The sequence below is a fragment of the Corvus hawaiiensis genome, chromosome 3 (genome assembly GCF_020740725.1).
Source record: "Corvus hawaiiensis isolate bCorHaw1 chromosome 3, bCorHaw1.pri.cur, whole genome shotgun sequence".
NCBI lineage: Eukaryota > Metazoa > Chordata > Aves > Passeriformes > Corvidae > Corvus > Corvus hawaiiensis.
Genome location: NC_063215.1, coordinates 51,320,220 through 51,339,868, shown reverse-complemented (window position 1 = coordinate 51,339,868; position 19,649 = coordinate 51,320,220). Strand labels below are relative to the sequence as shown.

Below are 19,649 nucleotides of genomic sequence, written 5' to 3'. Positions count from 1 at the left end.
TTTAGGAACTCACAATTACATAGGTTAAGCCATCACACAAGATGTCCACAGAGTCCCAACAAATTTTTCCTTTATTTCTCTCCCCCCTTCTTTCCTCCTTCCTGATAAATGAGCAGTGAAAGAAGGGACACGTTTATTTCCTAGCTCTGCTGCAAGCCAAGTATGAGGCAAGCAGGAGAGAAAATGTTAAGCATAAGATCTGGGAGTTGTTTTTGTCCAGAAATGTTGATATAACAAGACTGATTTATTTTATAAGTCTTAAAATTTTTCCAAACAAAATATTTTGAAATAACCAACAGAAGGTCCCTGGCATTTCTCATTACATTAAAGTGTCAGTGGCAAACTCTGGATGCTGCTCTTACAGTGCCTCAAACACACCAATCGCCATTCAGCTTGTGCAAAGAACAGTCAGAACACAGCCAGTATCAACACTGGGAAATACAGAAAAAACAAACTAGGATGGGTTATTTTCTCTCTGCTCAGACAAATGAACTCTTTCATGTTCACAGATTGCAAACACCCAATGCAGCAATAACGTTCCCTCATACATTGACAGACTTTTAAAAAGTCAGTGTGGGGTGGGGGCTATTTGGAGGAAAAAAACCCAAAAAGCAAGGCAACAGGAATATCTTGTCTGACAACTCAAATGAAACCCTTTTTCATGCTATCATTCTTGCCTGAGGAGTTTTTCTTCCATCTTGAATATCTGGGAATAGTTGTTCATTGAGGGGCTTTAGCAGTGTTTGCTTTAGGTTCGCACACATCCAGCTCAAGCACCCCAAGTTGCAGCTCCTAAGGAGAAGCCACCTACTCTAGTTTCACTGGGCTGTCAGAGCACCTTTCCTTTGCAGACCCTGCTGATCAGGAGGAGAGCTAAAGCCTTGGGCTTTGCAGAGTTTTGGCAGCAGGTGAGGTCATGAACCTCTCTCCTACCCCTCTTTAACCTCTTAAAAAACCCTCCCAGGCCATGGCCCCTCTGCCCCAGCCTTTCTTTCTTTCACAACTCATGTTCCTTCTCCAACCCTTCTCCATCCCAAGAGACTCCCTCTCTTTCTCTCCCTCTGTCCATAATCACCACTTTCCTCTCTTCCCCACTGCCATGTCTTTACCTTTCACAACTGTGAGTCTTCTCCGTCACCATCACATGGGGCTGCAGGGCTCTGGACCTGGCCTTGCAGACACCTTCTTGCCTAGAACACTTACCATATGAGCAAGGTGCGAGACTGAATTTCATGTGACTGGAAGTCTTTTGGGCTGCCCAAGCCTTTTTTTGGCCTTTTTGTATCTACATTTTGCTCCAAGTCTCAAATGCTGATGTGGAAAAGGTCTCTTGGCACCATGTATGGGCAAAAAGAATGGAAAACTCACAAGAAAAATGCACAAGTTGAAATGGGAGTGCTACGGTATTCTTTTAACAAATGTGTAACTTCTCCCTGATATTTCATGATGCACACTCAGAACAGAGTCCATCAGTATTCCCTTGTCATAATAAAATAGCTGTGCTGTAGCTGACAGGGATGTTTACCCTTCTACAGCAGTAGAGACAAGTCTTTGCTAGTGTAGCTGCTGCAATTACTTTCTTCAGATCAGCAGCTTACAACAATAATTCCAATTAAAGTAAACCTGTGGAAGGTGCAGGGTGCTGGCTCTGCAGGGCATGGCCCTATACCTAGTAACAAAATCTGAACTCAAATAGCTGCAGCACGACAAGCTTTCTCATGCTGTCTTGAGCCTACATCCTTCCTCCTACACCCAGGGGAAATAAAAGGAGCTCAGCTGAGTCTGTGTCTCCATTGTCTCACAGATATGGAGGTCTGTGGTAGAAGTTAACATTGAGGCTTGGGGGCTGAGGGCTCACAGTCCTCCTCCCAGCCTGTGATGACAAATGCCAGCTCAGCCACAGTTCACTGTTTGCATCAAATGCAGCTCAAAGGAGGCATTTGTACAAGGAGAAAGAAGCAGTTATACCTTGGATAAGCACTTCCCTTTATTTTTCTCTCTTTTCTTATTTTTTTAATGGATGTAAGCCTTTCTTTGGTGACACCAGACACAGAGAAGCTGGAGAGGAAAACGAGCTTCAGGAGAGGAAGCCAATCTATATATGTAAATGGATCATCAATGCCATCTCTGTTAATAATTTAAATAATTACAAGCTGGAGAGGCATTTTGCTTTTTATGCTTGTCTTTTCCATGAGGACAGAATGATGTGGATTACCCTCACTTGCTCAGTCCAAATGTCACCTCACAGCTGGAAAAAATACAACTACTTTTGTGGCTGACTTGTTAGAGCCAATGACCTGAAGGGTACCTCCATCAGTGGCTCATCCTCCATCAGCCACTCTTCTTTCACCTCCACTGCAAGTCAACTGGCAGACAAATGCACATTGCTTTTTGAATCTTCTATGACCAGTTTCATACCATACTGGTATACCATTGGCTGAATATCATATAGTAGAAGAGCAGGCATTTTATTTCTATTTTAGTTTTTTTTAATATCGCCAGTTGCAATGGAGTGGGGCTGGAATCTGACGTTCATGCAGAAACTGAAAGAAACTCCTGTTCAAATATTCGGTGACCGGAAGCTTCCACGTTGAGGCTAGGAGTCTCTTTGGCTGGACTACAGCAGCAACAAAGCTGCAAGATGTTTGTATGCAAGGTCAGTGAGTAGGCAGAGGAGCCACGCTAGAGGCCAGACTGGGAGGGAGAGACAGGATAGCTAAGGATCTTGAAGCTGTGAATGAATTCATTTAGGTCAGTGATTCAGAAGGGAGTGTGACTAACTTCGACCAAAAAGGTAAAGGTGAGCTTAGCAGTTGTTTTGGCCACATGGAGATTGGTGGATTTGGTGATTTGGGGAAAAAGATTGTCAGACAAACTGGATAACAGAGGACAGGTAGTAGGAAGCTAAGTGCTATCCTCTTCTTTCAATATATACACTGGTTTCACTTTAAATCCCTGTTTCCTTCTGTTGTGTGTTGTCTTAAAGCTCAAGACTAAAATAAAGACGCAAATTTTACATTTTCCAAATTCTTTGCTGGCTGGTGTAGCAGTACACACCATCCAAAGAGGTTGTGTCACCCAAGGATGCAAAGTCAAAGCAGGTCCTGCAGCATCAAGGTTCCTTGTCAACTTAGTTATTAAATCAATCCTGCTGCAACAGTTTTAAATGAACAAAATTGTGGGTACTGTTTTGTGGGTACTCTCCTTTCTGTTTAATGACAGTGTAGGCTCACAGATAACATATGGAGACATAAAGGCTCACGAAATTTACTCCGATGGCTGCATACATGTGTGACCTACATAACATCTGGAAATCTGTGTAATGCCAAAAACTACATTAGATAGTTCAAGCCACAGCTCACAGTGAGTCACATAATGAGGTTCTTCAGATTATTGTGGTGACTGACCCATTCCCTTCCCCCCTTTCACTTAGGAAGTTCATTTAGGCAAGCAGTCATTTTAAGAACGTGCAAACCCTGACTGCTGGTTTCTATGGATCTGGCAAGCAGCCAGGCTTCTGGGATGCTGTCTACTATAGGCAGTGGGAAGTTAAATATGCATGCCCTCACATAACATTGATCCATGGTTCCACAGGCATTCTGCACCTGTAGAAATCCCAGCCCAGCAATTCTGCATGCAAAGTGTCTCTGGCATTGTCTTCAAATCACTTAGTGCTTCAGTGCTCAGTGATCAGGTAAACTCAGCACATGTTCATTATCTTTCTCTGCTTTGGTAAGATCTAGAATAAAAAAAGTCATTATTTAACCATGGTAAATCCAGTATTTTGCTCTTGACAAGCATGTACATATTGCACATGGGAAAGAGGAGCTGATTTCATACAGAAAACTCTGCAGCTATGTTAAAATCTGATGAGTTCGCTGCTATCAAGATGTGGGGAATAAAACACAGTAGTTAGTATAAATAATGTATTTAGCAGTAAGGAATTAATAATGCATTATTAAGATCAGGGTAGCACTAGGCAATTGCCAGAGGACATAATACACAATAAGGAGTCAAAAAAAAAAAGTCAACTATAGCTCAAGGTTATAAATCAGAACCTAAGTAGAATAAAATTTATAAATCCAATAAAAACAGCTTCACCTACTCTCAACCTACAAATATTTGTATAGTATGTAGGATTGACAATATCTGTATTCTTAAAGAGATTCCATAACATTAGACTATTCATAAAGGGCCAAATTCTGACCTCATGAATACCAGAGGAACTTGGGGCATAATTTTCAATTAAAAATGGAACTTCTAGGATAAGAAAAAAAAATACCCCCAAATAATAGCAAATGTATGGTTTTACAGCAGAAAGGACTGCACAGAATGCTGACTTTTCACTTCAGACCTCAAGATTTTCTTTGAGCCAGTTCCTTTCCTCCACCTTGTTGCTGTATCAGCAGTGGTAGCAGGGGCTCTTCCTCATGGAGGGATATGCCTCTGTGAGAGGAAGCACAATGGTAGTGATCCCTCCCTGCACCCAGCCAAGTGACCTCAGTGGGATCACTGGGCACCTGTGGTGTTTTCTAAGGCTGTGGAAGATGCTCTGTGCCACCCAACCAGTGATGTGGCCTGAAGGAACACTGTGGGCCTTTTAGTGAAACTGAAATACCAATTGAAGTGCAAGTTATTTGAGGGCTACCGCTGGCTTTTTGTAGCCAATTTGTAGGGTTTTGTCTCCTGTTGGTGGCTTACAGCCAGTCCATGACTAATCACTGATTAGTGATCCCAGCCCTGTAGAATTAATATCTTCCATATAGCAGGATTTTTAACAATAAATACCACACTGCATGAGCCTGCATTTCAAATTTGAGGAAAAGGATGGCAAAGACAATGCTCTACTCCAATATTATTATTGCTACATTGCTGGCATTTGGTATCCACTTTGCAGCTGCTCTGGGAACTGGTCTGTGGCTGTGCAAGCAGAGGTGTTCCCTTTCACAAAGGTTTGGCTTATTCCTTGTTTATTTGACAATTGTTTATAATTGCAGAGCAGACATAACAAAACAACTTTTCTAACTGTAAAAGCACAAGCTTCCTTGTTTGTATGCCACAACATATTGCTGCTAAGCATTCAGCTTTGGGTTTGTAATGTTTTGGAGAACTAGTTCTAAATAAACAAAAACAAAGGGAGACTGTCAGCTTTAAGCTGATTGAGTGTCCTTCAGTGTTAAAACGTGTTTGATTTAAGAACAGAAAGATTCATTAATGCCTATTTATGATCTATTTTTAGGGTAATTCCACGCAATTACTATTCATATGACTCAAGCACCCAGGCTGAATTCTAGCCAGGCAATAAAAGGATAATTTTGTAATGCCAGAGAGTCTCTCGAGAAGATTTGGAGGAAAAGGCAAATCAGCTCTTAATATGATAAAGCTGTGCATGCTAACTCAGTTTCTGGAGCTCTCTATAACATAGGAAACATTCACAGAGGAATATCAAACATCAACCAGCCCAGGTGTGCATCACCGCTGGCTTTGTAACATCTGGGCTCTGTGCAGTTGCAGTGCAGGAAGCAGCTGGAAATGAGCTCACCACTCTCCATTCCCTTTTATACTCCCAGCAATGAAGTTATGTGAGAAATACTGATGCAAGTTTCCCAGGGAGACACCAGGCAAAGAGGGATGGAGAGGTGCCTATGCTGGAAAACACTCTTAGAAGTAAATTAACACATGTTCACAAAATCCCTTGCTCTCACACACCAAAGATCTTCCTTTCCTCTACACGTGAACTTTCAATGACTCAAAGTCTTATTTTCTTTCTTATCCTGATTTTGCTCCTCCTGACACTCCTTTCCCCTCAATGCCTAAATTTTTTCTCAATCCTTTCTTTTCAGGACTCAGCTGGGCATAGTGTTACAGTGCAGGTCAGAGCAGCTGGGAGGGAGGGCTGGGCAAGGCAGCTGCAGGCACTCTGCCAGAGAAACCCTTCAACATCATGCACTTGTCAGATTAATTCTACACTGATTAACCTCCCCAGATTAATTCTAGACTAATTAATAATTTCTGGAAGGCAGTGGAGAGAATGCTTTTGTCTCCAAATGAGAGCAGTGACTACCAGGCTGATAGCCTGATTCCCTAAGCTAGCCCTAGGGAAAGGTTAGATATGAGTATGCAGGAGTCCTCTTATCCTTCTGGACCAGTGCTCTGGGGCCAGGCAAGATACTTGAGGATGCCTAATAGCATCTGTTCTTAGACACCTTGGAAAGAGTTCTAGGTTAACCACCTCACAAGGGAAAGAAGTCCTCAGCACAGCAAAAAATTATTCCCTGCATTCAAGATTTACACTTCTGAAAAATCATTTTAGGCTAAGACAGCAGAAAGGAAACAGTCAAGAAACCAATAACCCTGCTTTCATAAAGCATTTATTTTTTTTATTTGAAAACATTATACAGGCATTACATTGCCACAGCCAGTCCATATAGGTGCATGCAAATATCAAAATGGAGAAAGGTTTATTCAGCTTCTCAATGCAGGATTTGGGGTTGGGATTTTGTTTGCCTGGTTTTGGTTTTGGTTCATACTTCCATCTGTGTGTCAAGATTAGTGTGCTTTATTATGGCATTTAACAATAAAATCCTACCCATGGGGTAAAATTTATATTTGTAGCTAGCTTAGGAATACCAAATGGTTTCAAAAAAAAAAAAAAAAAAGGAAAGAAAACGATACTACACGCTTGTCAAAATGTTAATAGCACAAGTTAGCAATCTCTACACTATACATTGAAACTTCTTCTTATGACACAGTGGTGCAAAATTTTCAATTGCTCGGTCTATCATTGTGTGTTTCAAAACTTTATAGCTGGAACAAAGACAAGTCTGTCTCCCAGTGAAGGTTTTCATCTGGTAGCAGAAAATTACATCAGTCTTGCTAAGGGCTGCCCAGGGCCAGCAGTACGAGAGAGTTTCGGTTTGTTCAGGCAAGGAGCTATGCAGAGCTAGAGACGTCCTACGCAACACGGAGAGTAGCTGCCGTTAGATAGCTGAGCCTTTGCTGGTGCGCACTGAGGGCTCCGACTGCAGAACACAAGCAGGTAGAAGGAGTGTTTTCCTTCACTAGACCTCAGTTTTTCAATCAACACAGTCATTTGTAAAGCTATACTACTGTTTTCCTTCGAGGTCCATCCAGGACTAGCGTACTGGTGCTAATCCAAGCATCCACCTTGTTTATCAGGAAACAGCCAGTGAAGCAGCCCCTGTTTGCACATCAAACTCCTCCTGCACGGGTAGCACAGGGGATGGTGGCTGGTTGCACAGTGCACACTGAAACATTCATAACTTATTCCTGTACAGCAGAGCCTGTTAGAATAGCCTGGTAAAATTGCTCCAGGTGGCACCTCTCAGCCACCCGTGGATCGCAACCCCTTGTAAGGAGAAACTCCCAGCCTCATGACCTGGCTGGGAGCTGCCTCCTGCCCAGCTGTTTTACAGAAGACTCTAACAAACATCAACAAGTTAGTGTCAGAAAAATGAGGAGGGGGAGGCTGAAGGACTACAAACATTTGGCTTAAAAATAAATACTAATAAGAAATTAATCAAAACAGTTATGCAAAAGGAAGGAACTGTAAACATGAAATAGACACGCACACAATCCTCAAGGTTCTCAGACCAACATGGGGACTAATGTTCAGAGAAAGGTATTTAATTGGTACAAAAGGTAGCAAAAAAGACTGAGATGACAGATGCCCAGCAGTGTGCTTCTGGGTACCTGAGGGAGCCATGATTGTAGTTAGACCCCCTTCTCCTGGGGAATGTACAAAATCTACCTTAAGTTGAGGCTCTCACAGGGCTTGACCCAAGGATCTTACCCTGAAGTGTCAGGTAATCTTTCTTGTGTGTTTTTTATTTTTTTGATTTAGACTTTCCTTAATATCCCCAGGATACAGACTGTTTTTCTGCAGGAATCCAGTGTTTTTTTTTGTTTTGTGTTTTTTTAATCCTCAATAGTTTAAGGAAAAAAAGTTTGGAAACATGAGTGCTAAAAGAGATTAAAAAAACAGAAGGCAGGGGAAAAAAATCATACATTTGTTAGTTTAGTACCAAGGCATCTTAACCAAAGCTTTTGGGCCAGTTTTGGGCATGATTTGGCAATACTGCAGACCCTTCCCTCAGGTGCAGCAGGATCATGGCAGACAGCCTAAACACAGCGGGAAAGAAATCACCTCTTCTCCACAGTAAGAATAAGATACAGCATAGTTCTGCTGTTCAAGAGCATTTTGGTATCTGCCACTTCATGTATATTACACATATACACACTTCTCTCAGTCTGCTTCGGGGAAGTTCCTTCTGTATTAAAGCAGAACAGGACTATAAAAAATGAATATTACCGCAGCAGAAATTCATCCTGCTTGGTTGAACTGTGTGACCTTTCTAATCTCCAGTGTATAGATTGATCTTTCCCTTCTTTTTAAAATAGAAATAGGTAAGCTGTATTTTTCAAACATGAAGGCCTACATTTTTGCTTGAAACAGTCTTTTTCAGCAGAATAACATTCAAATCAAATTCATCTTCTGTGCCCACAAGCAAAATATTCATCAGCCATGCTGTAAACTCCATTTTCAAATACAGTGAATGTATACACACTTTTACAGCACTATTATGTACTTCTTAAATTCCTTCTTTCTGAAGATCCTGAAGCATTTTAAAATAACTTGGTCCCATAGCACCCCTGTGAGGTAGGTAAAATGTCATTATTCCCGTATATACCGATTGGGAAACTCAGCCACACAGAAGGTAAGTCATGCCCAAGGATTCATGCAAAGATGTGGCAGATCAGTGAATAAAACCAAGTTCTCCTAGGTCCCTCACCTGTTGTTAGACACAGGAACACCTCTTCTTCCTTAATTTTAAATTAAAATAGATAAAGGATACTGAAATAAGGATTTCCTTGTATTGGGCTCTCAGAAGAGCAAACACACAGGCAAAGATGGATTTTTTCATGGTGGTGACTAAGATTTTCCCCCATTCTGATAAGGCTTGTGAGGCAGAAGTACAGTTGTATACAGAAGTGTGGAGCACACCCTCACTATTTTCACACATCCCCAGGAATGTAAGAAAACTGCTGAATTCTTCTGCTTCACAGTTAATGAAAAATAATTGGCTGCACCCTGCCAGTAAAATGAACACCAGCAGATGGTCCAGTCTTTCTGCTCGTGAATTCCTCACTTAATCTTCCTGATTTTTACAATTTGTGGGTTTTGGTGAAAAAACTGACACATTTCTAAATAGCTATTGTTAGAATAATGAACCACAGGAGACTAAGCAAACTGGAACAGCAGAAGGCGCCCTCGATGCACTGAGTATCTAAAATAAGTGCCCTGATCCACATGATATGTCATCTTTCCATGGAGAGGTACAATACTTAGGAAACTAGAAAATGCATTTTTCTTTCTACAGGTTAAAATTTAAAAAGTAAGAAATCTGTATTGAGTCACGACTACAGAGAAACTGACTCCCTGTCACCTGATGCAGAACCTCGGCCACTAGGAAATCTGCCATGGATCATAGAGAGGTCAATGCTTGAGTACTTCATTTCTGCAAATATAGAAAGGCTAAAATGCTCACCTTATACCTATTCCTAGAATAGAGACGGAAATTTTAAGTTGTCCCTTCTCTGGATTCATGGATCAGATTACCTAGAAAGGGCAACTAGACAGATAGCACAGATGAACTCATTTTATTTCCCTCACCAAATCCAAGGTGCTAGCAAAAATGTGTCAGGCTGTTGCTACCATGACTAACCCATCCGCTTTGTGCAAACAAACAAATCTTAGAGAGAAATTAACAGTGACTGCACAAAGTGTATTTGCTGTAAAAAGGCGTTTTTTCCACAACTGGTGTGGCTTAGGCATAATACCACTCTGTGTGTAAAACACCCTTCTGTGAATTTCTTTTTTGTAATTTCATATTATACATTGAATACCATCCACAGGTAGTTTGACACTAACTGATTCATACACAGTAGTTTGTGTTGAAAACATGCCACTCATTTCGTAAACAAGGGACTGGCATCTCCTTGCAAGGAACACCCTGGAACAATTAATTTGTGTTTTTATGAGCTTTCCTTGTTTGCTACCTTGCAGCTCACCAGTGTAACTGCACCTGGTAAATACCTTTCTCTATGTACAATACAGAGATAATGGATATACGAGCTCCATTGTCAGTAGGCGATCAACAGCCGTGGGTTTAAGCAACTCTAACGTGGGGCTCCTCTTCTGTCTCCTGCCCCAGGCTGGTGTATGTCACCGAAGGCTCCATCTGGCCGGTGGCTGGCAGGTCTACAACAGGTCCGGAAGGGTTTCGAAACTGCTTGTACACCCGAGGATATGGAAAAAATACACCCGAGGATCCTGGGCTACGTACGTGGATGTGGAGGAGTAGAGCATCAGCCCAACAAGGATAGTGAAGAATGACAACAAGTAAAGTCCTGAAAACTGAGCAGAAATAACAGTAGAGTCATTAGACACAGCGCCAATTACCCTGAGTTCATGAAGACCCACGGACAGGGGTAGTGACAGATCCTTGTTTTGGCATGCACTGCACAGAACAAACTCCCTATCATTTGGATGTTGAATTTTTATGGGAATGACTCTTTGAAGGTTGATTTACTCCCATCAATGTCCCTGTCCTCCATAACCAAGAGCTAATTGGTGCTTCCCCTGAGCCAGGCATGTCAAGTATTGACCGCTGGGACTTGGGAAAGCTGAGTTTTGGTCACTGATCCAAAACTGATTTTTTTCATGCTTTTTGATAAGCCAGCTACTCCTCCGAATCCATGTTTCTCCAGCTCCAGTGTGAGGTACCTTCATCTACAGTTGTCAGACAGGCAGCGGACAAATCTGAAGTTAGTTACAGCTAAACTACATGTCTGTGAAGCTAACATGCTATTGGAAATATAAAAATATAATTAATTAATAATTTCAATAACAATTTAAAACATAAATATATACATCTATATATACTTAAAGATATATTTTTAAAAAGGCACTTAAAAACTACCCCATCTGCAGCTTCTCTTGCTTGTGAACAGAAAGGAGGTGCTAGAAGATCCAGTGTGAGTTTGGACAGGATGAACTTCAGCTGTGAACCGTGCTCTGGGTCAACATCATGAGGTTTGAAAGTACACAGAGAGGGCAGTTAACTGAAAGCTCAAGTACACATATTTTGGCACACAGCTTCACTAGATCAGAGGTCAGCCTGAATTTTTTGACATATACAGACTCATGTCTGAACTAAAAATACAACACAAAGAACATTTTTGGCAACCTGTTAGCCCTTGCAGATAAAGCTAAAGGCAAAGACAGGGTTTCAAAAGCACAGACCATTGGGTACTAGCTTTAGATACTGGGTTCTGGCTATTGGGGACACAAAAATGGCATTAAGCCCATATGACTTGTCTGCTGATCCTAGACTACCAGTTATTTCTTCATGCATGTTGTGTGTGGGAAACCATGAAAGACAAATTGCAAAGCCACCTTGTTGGTGATATAAATGATTTGTATTCAGTGGAACTTCCAGAAGTGCCTGTATTCTGCAGCTGTCAGGAGTCTGTACCTGAACACCATCAACTACCTGCAACATGCTATTAGGTGCTCCGTGAGGTACTTCACAATTTTATGTAAAGGCGTCTGCAAGTCTGTTTGTTAATCCTGACTGACTCTGCCTTGATGGATGCTCCATTTGTTTCCTCTGGATCACTTTAGCACAGCACAAAATGGACAGAATGGACTATATTATATTGGAAGTTTTTGAGCAGTTCTTCTTTTTATGCTTAAAGAAATTATCATTGTGGAGAAAACAAATTTTACTTAAGCTAAATTTGTAGTGGTGTTAATTTGTTACTATTTCATAAACCTACAAAACCTGCATCCAACTTCCTGCCTGAGGAAGCATGTGGCCTTTTTGCAGAATCCTCAGTATCTCTGAAAACTTTGGACATATAACCCATGGTGGTACATCTGTGTGCGTGTTTCCCACACCCAGTATGCATGTTTAACAGGGAAAGTACCATAACGAGGACAGTTTTTAAAGCATGTCAGAAAGATTAGAGGGTAGGAAGAGTTTTGCTTTTCATCAGCTTTTAATTGTTTTTTCCATGTATGTCACCAGGTCCTCACGTGTTGTCTGGCGGCACAATTTGATGAAACCACCCAGCTGTGCCACCAGTCACAGAGACAGTGACAAGCCTCACCCTGCGCTGATGAAGGATTTCTTCCATGTGACACTGCTCTGATAGGGCTGCTTAAGCTTAGATCTCCCCCACGTGGCAATCAAACACAAATCAAACACAAAGTTAATAATTTCAAAGCAACTTCTGGTTGATTTTTCTCCCTCCATTTTCTGTACAATTTTGTTCTCAGCACTTTCTTCCCCACTTTCACTTTGCATTTGACCTTGAGTATCACTTGGCAACAGTGAAGTTGACTATGTTCAAGCAAATCTCAGGAGCCAAATGCATCTAGTTTCCCATCCCTGGTTTCCCACTGTCCCTCATTCCCACCTTATGCTTGAATTTCTCACCCTAGCCAGCCAATTGGCTTGGCCCACTGCATAGCCAGAGTGCCAGCCAGATTTGTGATTGCTTTGTGTCCTGCTGTGAGGAATCTGTGGGACTTCCAGCAGCTAAATGTGCTCTTTTTCTTGTTCTAGGAGCTGCCCAGACAAAATAAATTCATTTTTGCTTTAGTTCATGGCTCCAGCTCTACCATTTTCCTCTCCTCCTGGCCATACCTCTCATTCCTCTCTCAGGGGCTTCCTGCCAGTGGGCTCTTTTGACAGATAATATTCTTTCCATGGTAGTGTCCTCCCTAGTGGCAGCTCTCCAGCCTGGGAGAAATGGTTTGGGCATAGCTTGGGGAAATCTAAACAAAGGTCTGTGAATCATTTGTCTTTGGTATCTGTGCACAGCTAATGCAAAGAGACCTGGACTCTGACAGTCCTATGACAATTCCTTCATTTTTACCTTCCTTAGAAACAAGGTTCAGGCTGAATTTGTTTGTGCAGCAGCTCTCTGCAGCACTGAAGTAGAAGGGTAGTTAGTGAGGTTAACACAGAAATACATACTGAAGTATATGACAAATCCCTGGTTTTTGTCAATACCCTGTCAGACTGATCCAAACCCCTTTGAAATAAATGGGTATTTGCCTCCTATTAGAACAGCAGTGAATCCAGCAGTGCGATGGGAAGATGCAGACTTAGTTCCCCAAAAAGAAAATTTGTTGTTCACTGTATTGTGTTACTCAGACTCCAGCTGAAATCCACAATTTATGGAAGATTTCCAGGCACACTCTACTGCTATGTAGGTCCTGGAGGTTTTTTTTATCTTGAGCTGCAAACCTCATCTACTGAGATTTGCTATTAATAGACAGGAAAACAAAACACATTCAAAACCAGCAGAAAGAGCTATTCCTAAGGAATGAAGTGAGGGAAGATCACTTTTCATTGCTGCTCTGTGGAACTGCAGTTCCAAACTGTAGGTTCTTGGGAAGTGTGTAATTCCTCTATCTGCCTAAAAAGCTACTTGAGAATGATACTGTGCTCATTTTACTGAATGATCTCTTTTTACAGAAACATATTTCCTCTAAGAAAAATTATTTTTTAAATATCCAGATTTGTATGCCTCTCCAAATCCTTCTTCCCTCCCTGCTAAGCAGGATAACTGTAAGTTGTTCAAGGAGTAACATGGTCAGAAACTGGTTAGCTCAGATTAGCGAATGAGTGTCACACACCTTCAACAGACTGAAAATCAACTCTTGTTTCTATATCATTAAACAGTTTTACTATGGATTTTGTCTCTACATGTAGGTACCTATGTAAATAAACTTCCTTATCCATGAAGCTTATGGAGAGACCAGATGACTTTGTGGTGGGGTCAATTATCTAACACTCTTGAGTCCCTAGGTTTGATTTTCAAGTTGTGAATTTCTTTTGTGAACCACAATGATTTTAGATGATCTTCAGTTTCTTACCCATTTAAAAGAGATAATAACACTTGGTTACTGAATAAATATGAGTTTACAGAATAAAAATGGGGAACAGGGATATCACCCTCTGAGGAGAAGGCAGAGATCTCCTTTGCAGGGAAAGTGCCTTACTTACAACAACATTTCAGATTTCATCACTGACATGAAAAGCATCTGCCAAAGCTTTTTTGAGCAGTCAAATAAAATAGTTAAATCAGCCCTACAGATCTCACCATGTCTGCTCTGCTCTGACATCTGGGTGTCTATAAATGATTCCCCAATCAATACTGTTCAATATGGATCATACAATGATATTCACAAATGTTTAAAAATTATGAAAACACAAAAAATATAGTATTTTTGTTGCAAGTGAATCAAAATTACGAGTAAGTCAAGCATCACAAGGTTTCTAAAATAAAGAAGATGAGTGTAAAGGCACCTGAAAATTCAGGATTTTTAAAAATCCAGAATGAACTATTAAACCTTTCAAAATTTACTCCCTACTAGTTTTTATCCTCTACTTTTTATTGTCTGTCCATGTGAAACCTGTCTTTCACATATCCTTAAATCACTATGGGCAAAACACTTCTACTATTTCCTCTTGAGACTCTTATGCTTTAAAGTAATCTGCTTGGAAAGGTGGGAGGAAAGGAAGCTTCTTGATGGGGAAACAAGAGTGCATCTGATTTCGTTGTCTTGAACAGTGATTAGACAGTAACAGAAGAAGAAAAAAAATAGAAAGAAAGACTGTTTAGAAGGTAGTAGATTCATGCCTGGCTCTAGAGAGAGTGAGCCATTCTTCAGTACACAGGCCATGAATTTAGAAGGGAAAGCCCAAAAAAGGCATGGAAGGAACCACATCTAGGGAAGGCTGTGCCGACTGACTGACTCCTGCTGAGGGAATCAGCAGACAAGTAGTTCTGACTGTTACAGATGTCCATGTCCATGTTACCACTGACACCAGGGCAAAACAGTATCCTAAGTGACATAATGAGACAGATGTGAATCCGCAGAAAAGCCCACACAGACAAAAGAATTCAACAATTTGCTAATTTTGGGTTTTCGCTCAGCCGTTATGATAATGATCATGAACATTATTATAACAGTTATGAAAATGCAAATTCTGTTTTACTCAGTCCATTGAACTGGAAATAGTTGCAGGAGAAGACTATTTGAGCTGCAGCACTCCAGCACTCCATTTGTATTTCAGAACAGCAGCCACAGACTGAATCTCTTGGTAGGTAGTACGAACCCTAGCTCCTAGCCTATGGCAACCCAACTGTGCTTTTTAAGTCTTTCAAAAGGTTTTTTTCTTAAAGTACTAACTGAAAATTTATAATTGCCATGTTTCACATATTCAGTGATAAAGTATGAAATGGAATAACTACCTTTTTCTCTACCTCATCAGGCAGTTCTCCACATTTTGGCATAAATGGATAAAGAAATCAGGTCCATTAGCTCAAGTTTTAAATCTCAGAGAAAAGTGACCTCCTCAGAATCACACTGATGAAGAGGGGGAAAAATGTACTTAGCAGGTGGAATTCATCAGTTCCATATTTCTCCTGATACCATCCATGCTCTCTAGAGAGGCAGTTCCCACCACCTTCTTCCTTCCCATCAGTGGGTCTGTGCAATACAGTGAACTCTGCTTTCCAGACTAATTCAGTTTGTAGCATATGCTGCACAGCCCATCAAAGCTAAGGCCAATAGGTGTTCTTTCACCAACTTATGGCTTTTTCCCCTGGGTGATTTCACACATGAATACCTGAGCAGGCTGAGTGAAGGGAGTTGAAACCAAATTTCTCTCATTATCTTTTATATAGCAAACAGACATTTCCACTCTGTTTGATAAATTGATTGAGAGGCTGAGCTTCTTTCCACAATTTTCTATTTTTGTCTCCAATATAGCAAATGAAGCTCACCGTGACCTAGTGCAAAGTTGCACTGTGGGATGCACACACTCTCCAGCCAGCAGCAGTACCAGAAGGCTGAGGCAGGGCTCTGAGAGCTAGGAGTTCACACAGTGCTTTCACTTGCATGGCTGGATGCTACAGCCATATTACTTTATTAATAGTAACAGGAGCCAGCATCCTAGTCATAGCTCACTGTGCTCTTTGATGACTGCCTTGGATCACACCCACGAGGATGTGACTGACTCTGTCTTAGATCAGCACTGTGACTTAAACTACTGCTGACTATTTTTGTCCCAGCCTACAAGGAAGATATCTCTTTAGGATTCAGGGCTTGATCTGCTTATCAACAGAAACCAAAGCATCCCCCAAGAGTGAAACACCGTACTTTGTAACACCAAATGGCATCACACACCAGAAGGGCTGCTGTGAGTTTTCCAGACTGCATTGAAACAGATAAAAAAAATTCACCTGAACCTTTATGTATCCTGCCAGATCTCTCAGTTTTAAAGAGATCTCCAAAGGGACCCAAACCACTGAGATATGGTTTAGTGTGCCTTCCCTGCTCACCAACTGCAGAAGCTGGAATACTTGAGCAGAAGTGTTGGTTCTCTTGCTGAGAAGGACACCAAGGGGTGCTGGATAGCTTCAGTAATGATGATAACTTCTGGGCAGCAAGTCTGTCCACTACCATAGGATTGCATTATCTTCCCAATTTAATGACCTCCAGCTATTTCTCAGGCAAACCATGAAGATAAAGTCTTAAATGATGACTTAAAGTCCTATCTTGCCCTCTGAACACAGCTGGGATGAAAAGTGAAGTGTGTAGCCTGAGCAACAGTGAAAAACCTGACACTGCCCTCCTTGCCATTTAGTGAAAACAAAGAAGTCAAAGGAAGTTTTTCCTGTCATTTCATGCATGGCAGAAAGGCCATACTTCTCAATTCCTGATGCTTGCTTGCACCCTCAATATGACCTAACTCAGATGAAATGCTGTCCATTACTATGGCTTATGCTGAATTGCAAATGTTGCATAGAAACCATGATGAGAAGATGACACATTTTCTGTATTTGCAAGTTGATTCTGCTCTACTGCTTGCTTGTTTTACTCCATGTAAGACATACTGATCAATGCTTTCTGTCATACAGCAGCACCCTCTCTTCCAGTTCTTGCATGATATTTACTGGTGAGCACAGTTCAATTGGTAAAACGGTAGTCAGTGGGAAATTCCTAAGCTTTCTTACCTTTTAGATGCTGAGGTTATCTACAAGGGAGAAAAATGAGGAAGGTTTACTGGAAAACTGTCACCACAAATTCTGTTAAAATTTAGGAAACGTAATAGATTTCCTGGAATTCATTGGTGGAACGAAACAAACTTATGGAGAAAACTGATAGCATTGGGAAAAATCTCTGAGCTTGACATAGGCAGCTGTAAGGCAAATACTGATTTTGCACAAAGCTGCATGATTTCATGCTTCTCAAATGCTATAATTAGAAAAAATTAATGATAGCCTGTCCTTTCTAAATACATGCCTGCTAGGGCAAAATGTTTGTGGGAAATGGCTTATCTTCCTTTCCTGAGTGCTGGGAGGGATGGGAGTGCTGCTTTCTCTTCTGTTTCCCTTTGTTGCCTCTGCCGTAAGATGTAGAGAAAAAACGAGCCTGTGTTCAGTACCCCTGCGGTACCAGCAGTCTGTCTAATTAAAAAGTGCAAGGTAGAATGAGTCCTGCAATCTGTTTTAGTCTCATCTGTGTAGGAAAGAGATTTTTATGTGAAGTTAAAACACTTTTATTACATTGCTCTAATTTCCTGTGAGCATCCTTACTGTGGCGTAAGGGGGCTTCATTTCTTGTTATTTTATATCAATTACTTGGCAAGAAAGTGGTAAAGGACATATCCTTTAGGATGATCTTAATAGAAAAAGGAGGAGCACAAAAGAAAAGCTTGTAAAATCAATTTCCCCTCCCCACTTTTACCTTTCAATATTCTTTGTTGGTTTGCCCTACCAGCTGCCAGCTGCCATGTGTGTTTTTGGGTTTGTGTGCAAGTATTTAATATATTAGCAGCTGTCTGCTGTAATTGATTCTCTATTACTGTACATGAGGCTAATTGTGCTCAGTGTGCTCAGAACCAAGGTTACAATAACTGATTCATCTTGGATTCTTTTTTCACATTTTTCTGCTGAATCTAACAATATATTCCTGTAGAAATTCCCTCCCAGATGGTGTCCTTTTCTCCTGGCAATACAAATGGGGAGCACTCCTACCCTGAGAAACAAGGACTATGCAGCTGCAGTTATCACCATGAGTGACCATGCCAGCTGTCTGGAGGGAGTGTGACATGGCTGTTTCACGTCAGGGTTCTCTGTAGTGTAACACATTTGCTGCTGGCAACAAGAGGCCAAACTTCAGGAGCTCCAAGAGCTCTCAATTGAGTCAACTCCCAAGGCAGGCACATGAGGCAATCAGAATGGAGAGCGTGTCCTAAACTGTCAAATCCAACCCCCATTATTGCTTACAATCAGATCCCATATTCCATCTGGCAAATCCTTCTCATGCAAGCATTATTAGGGCTTTTTTTCACTTCCCACTAACCTATTTGAAATTGTTCTGGAACCTCCCTGCTATGATACCCAAAAAATCCCCCCTAATTTCTACACATTCTCAGTTTCCGCCCATATGTTCTTGTATCATTAGATCACATAATTCTCATTTTCTCCCTGTGAATTTGCAGATTAATTCATACATGTTAAGGTTCCATAGTCCCTTCCAACCTGTCAAAGCTATGTTACATACAATAAAGATTTTTTGGGGATCTGCATATTCAGTACATTGTTAGCAGACACATGGTTGCTCTGTCAAGGCTTTGCAGCAGATAAGAGAAACAGCCCTATTTGGTGCTCTTGAGCTGACAGAAAAAAAAATCTATAGCTACAGCTAGCAAAGTGCTGTCCCTGAGATGCTAAGTTGTCCTGTCCTATGGCATTAGCACTTCTCCATCAATACCAGAAATACCTAGACAGACTCATTTGGAAACAGCTTTGTCACAACCGTGCTCAAATTCTTCCCATCTGTTGCCACAGACACTGCCTCGCACTCTGTGCTTCACAGCATTTCTCAGTGTCAGCCAGTTCTAGTTGCCTGATTATTCTAATTCTTCTTCCTACTGAGGGTGCCAAATCTATTACTACAGTCGCTACACAAGACTGGTCTTCAGACCAACTCTTTGGGACCTCCATCAGTGAGCTCCTTCAAGCAAGCTATTTCTCTCTCAGTGCATTGCCTTGTCCTTTATACTCATTAGCCAGTTTCTCACCTGGCTTCCAATCTTTACACCACTAATTCTGTTCTTTATCTTAACTGATAATTTTCTGTGCTGCACTGTTCAACAGATCTACCATTTGACTTCTCTCTACAAAAATCTGTTAAATTATCAGACAGACATCAGATTTAGAATGGATTATCTGTCTTTTGTGAACCAGCTTGCATTTCACCCAATTTTCCATCTATCTCCATGCCCCTAATTATGTCTACTTCCGATTTTATTGTCTACTCCATATCAAATTATTCCAACTGTCTATATTCATAAGCTTTGAAGCATTCAGATTATTGCATTCTGTTTCCACTTCTGACGTAGTAATTTCCATTTTTATTAAAGATGGTGCATTGCCTTCGCACTTAACTCTCATCTTTACTGAATATGACAGAAGGTCCCAATTTTATTTTGGTGCCAAGAAAAAGGTAGTTTAATTTTGGCCTCCACTGTCCTTGC

General features: G+C 41.1%; 1 protein-coding gene across 1 annotated transcript in view; it reads right to left on the bottom strand.

Annotated features, from left to right (window-relative positions):
* Nucleotides 1-6,353: 6,353 nt before the first annotated feature.
* SLC35F1 (solute carrier family 35 member F1) overlaps nt 6,354-19,649 on the bottom strand; it is a 230,629-nt gene continuing 217,333 nt past the window's right edge. The window contains 2 exon segments of the mRNA XM_048298393.1: nt 6,354-10,349; nt 10,352-10,438. Of these exon segments, the coding sequence (XP_048154350.1) occupies nt 10,191-10,349; nt 10,352-10,438 (246 nt within the window). The 3' untranslated portion in view covers nt 6,354-10,190.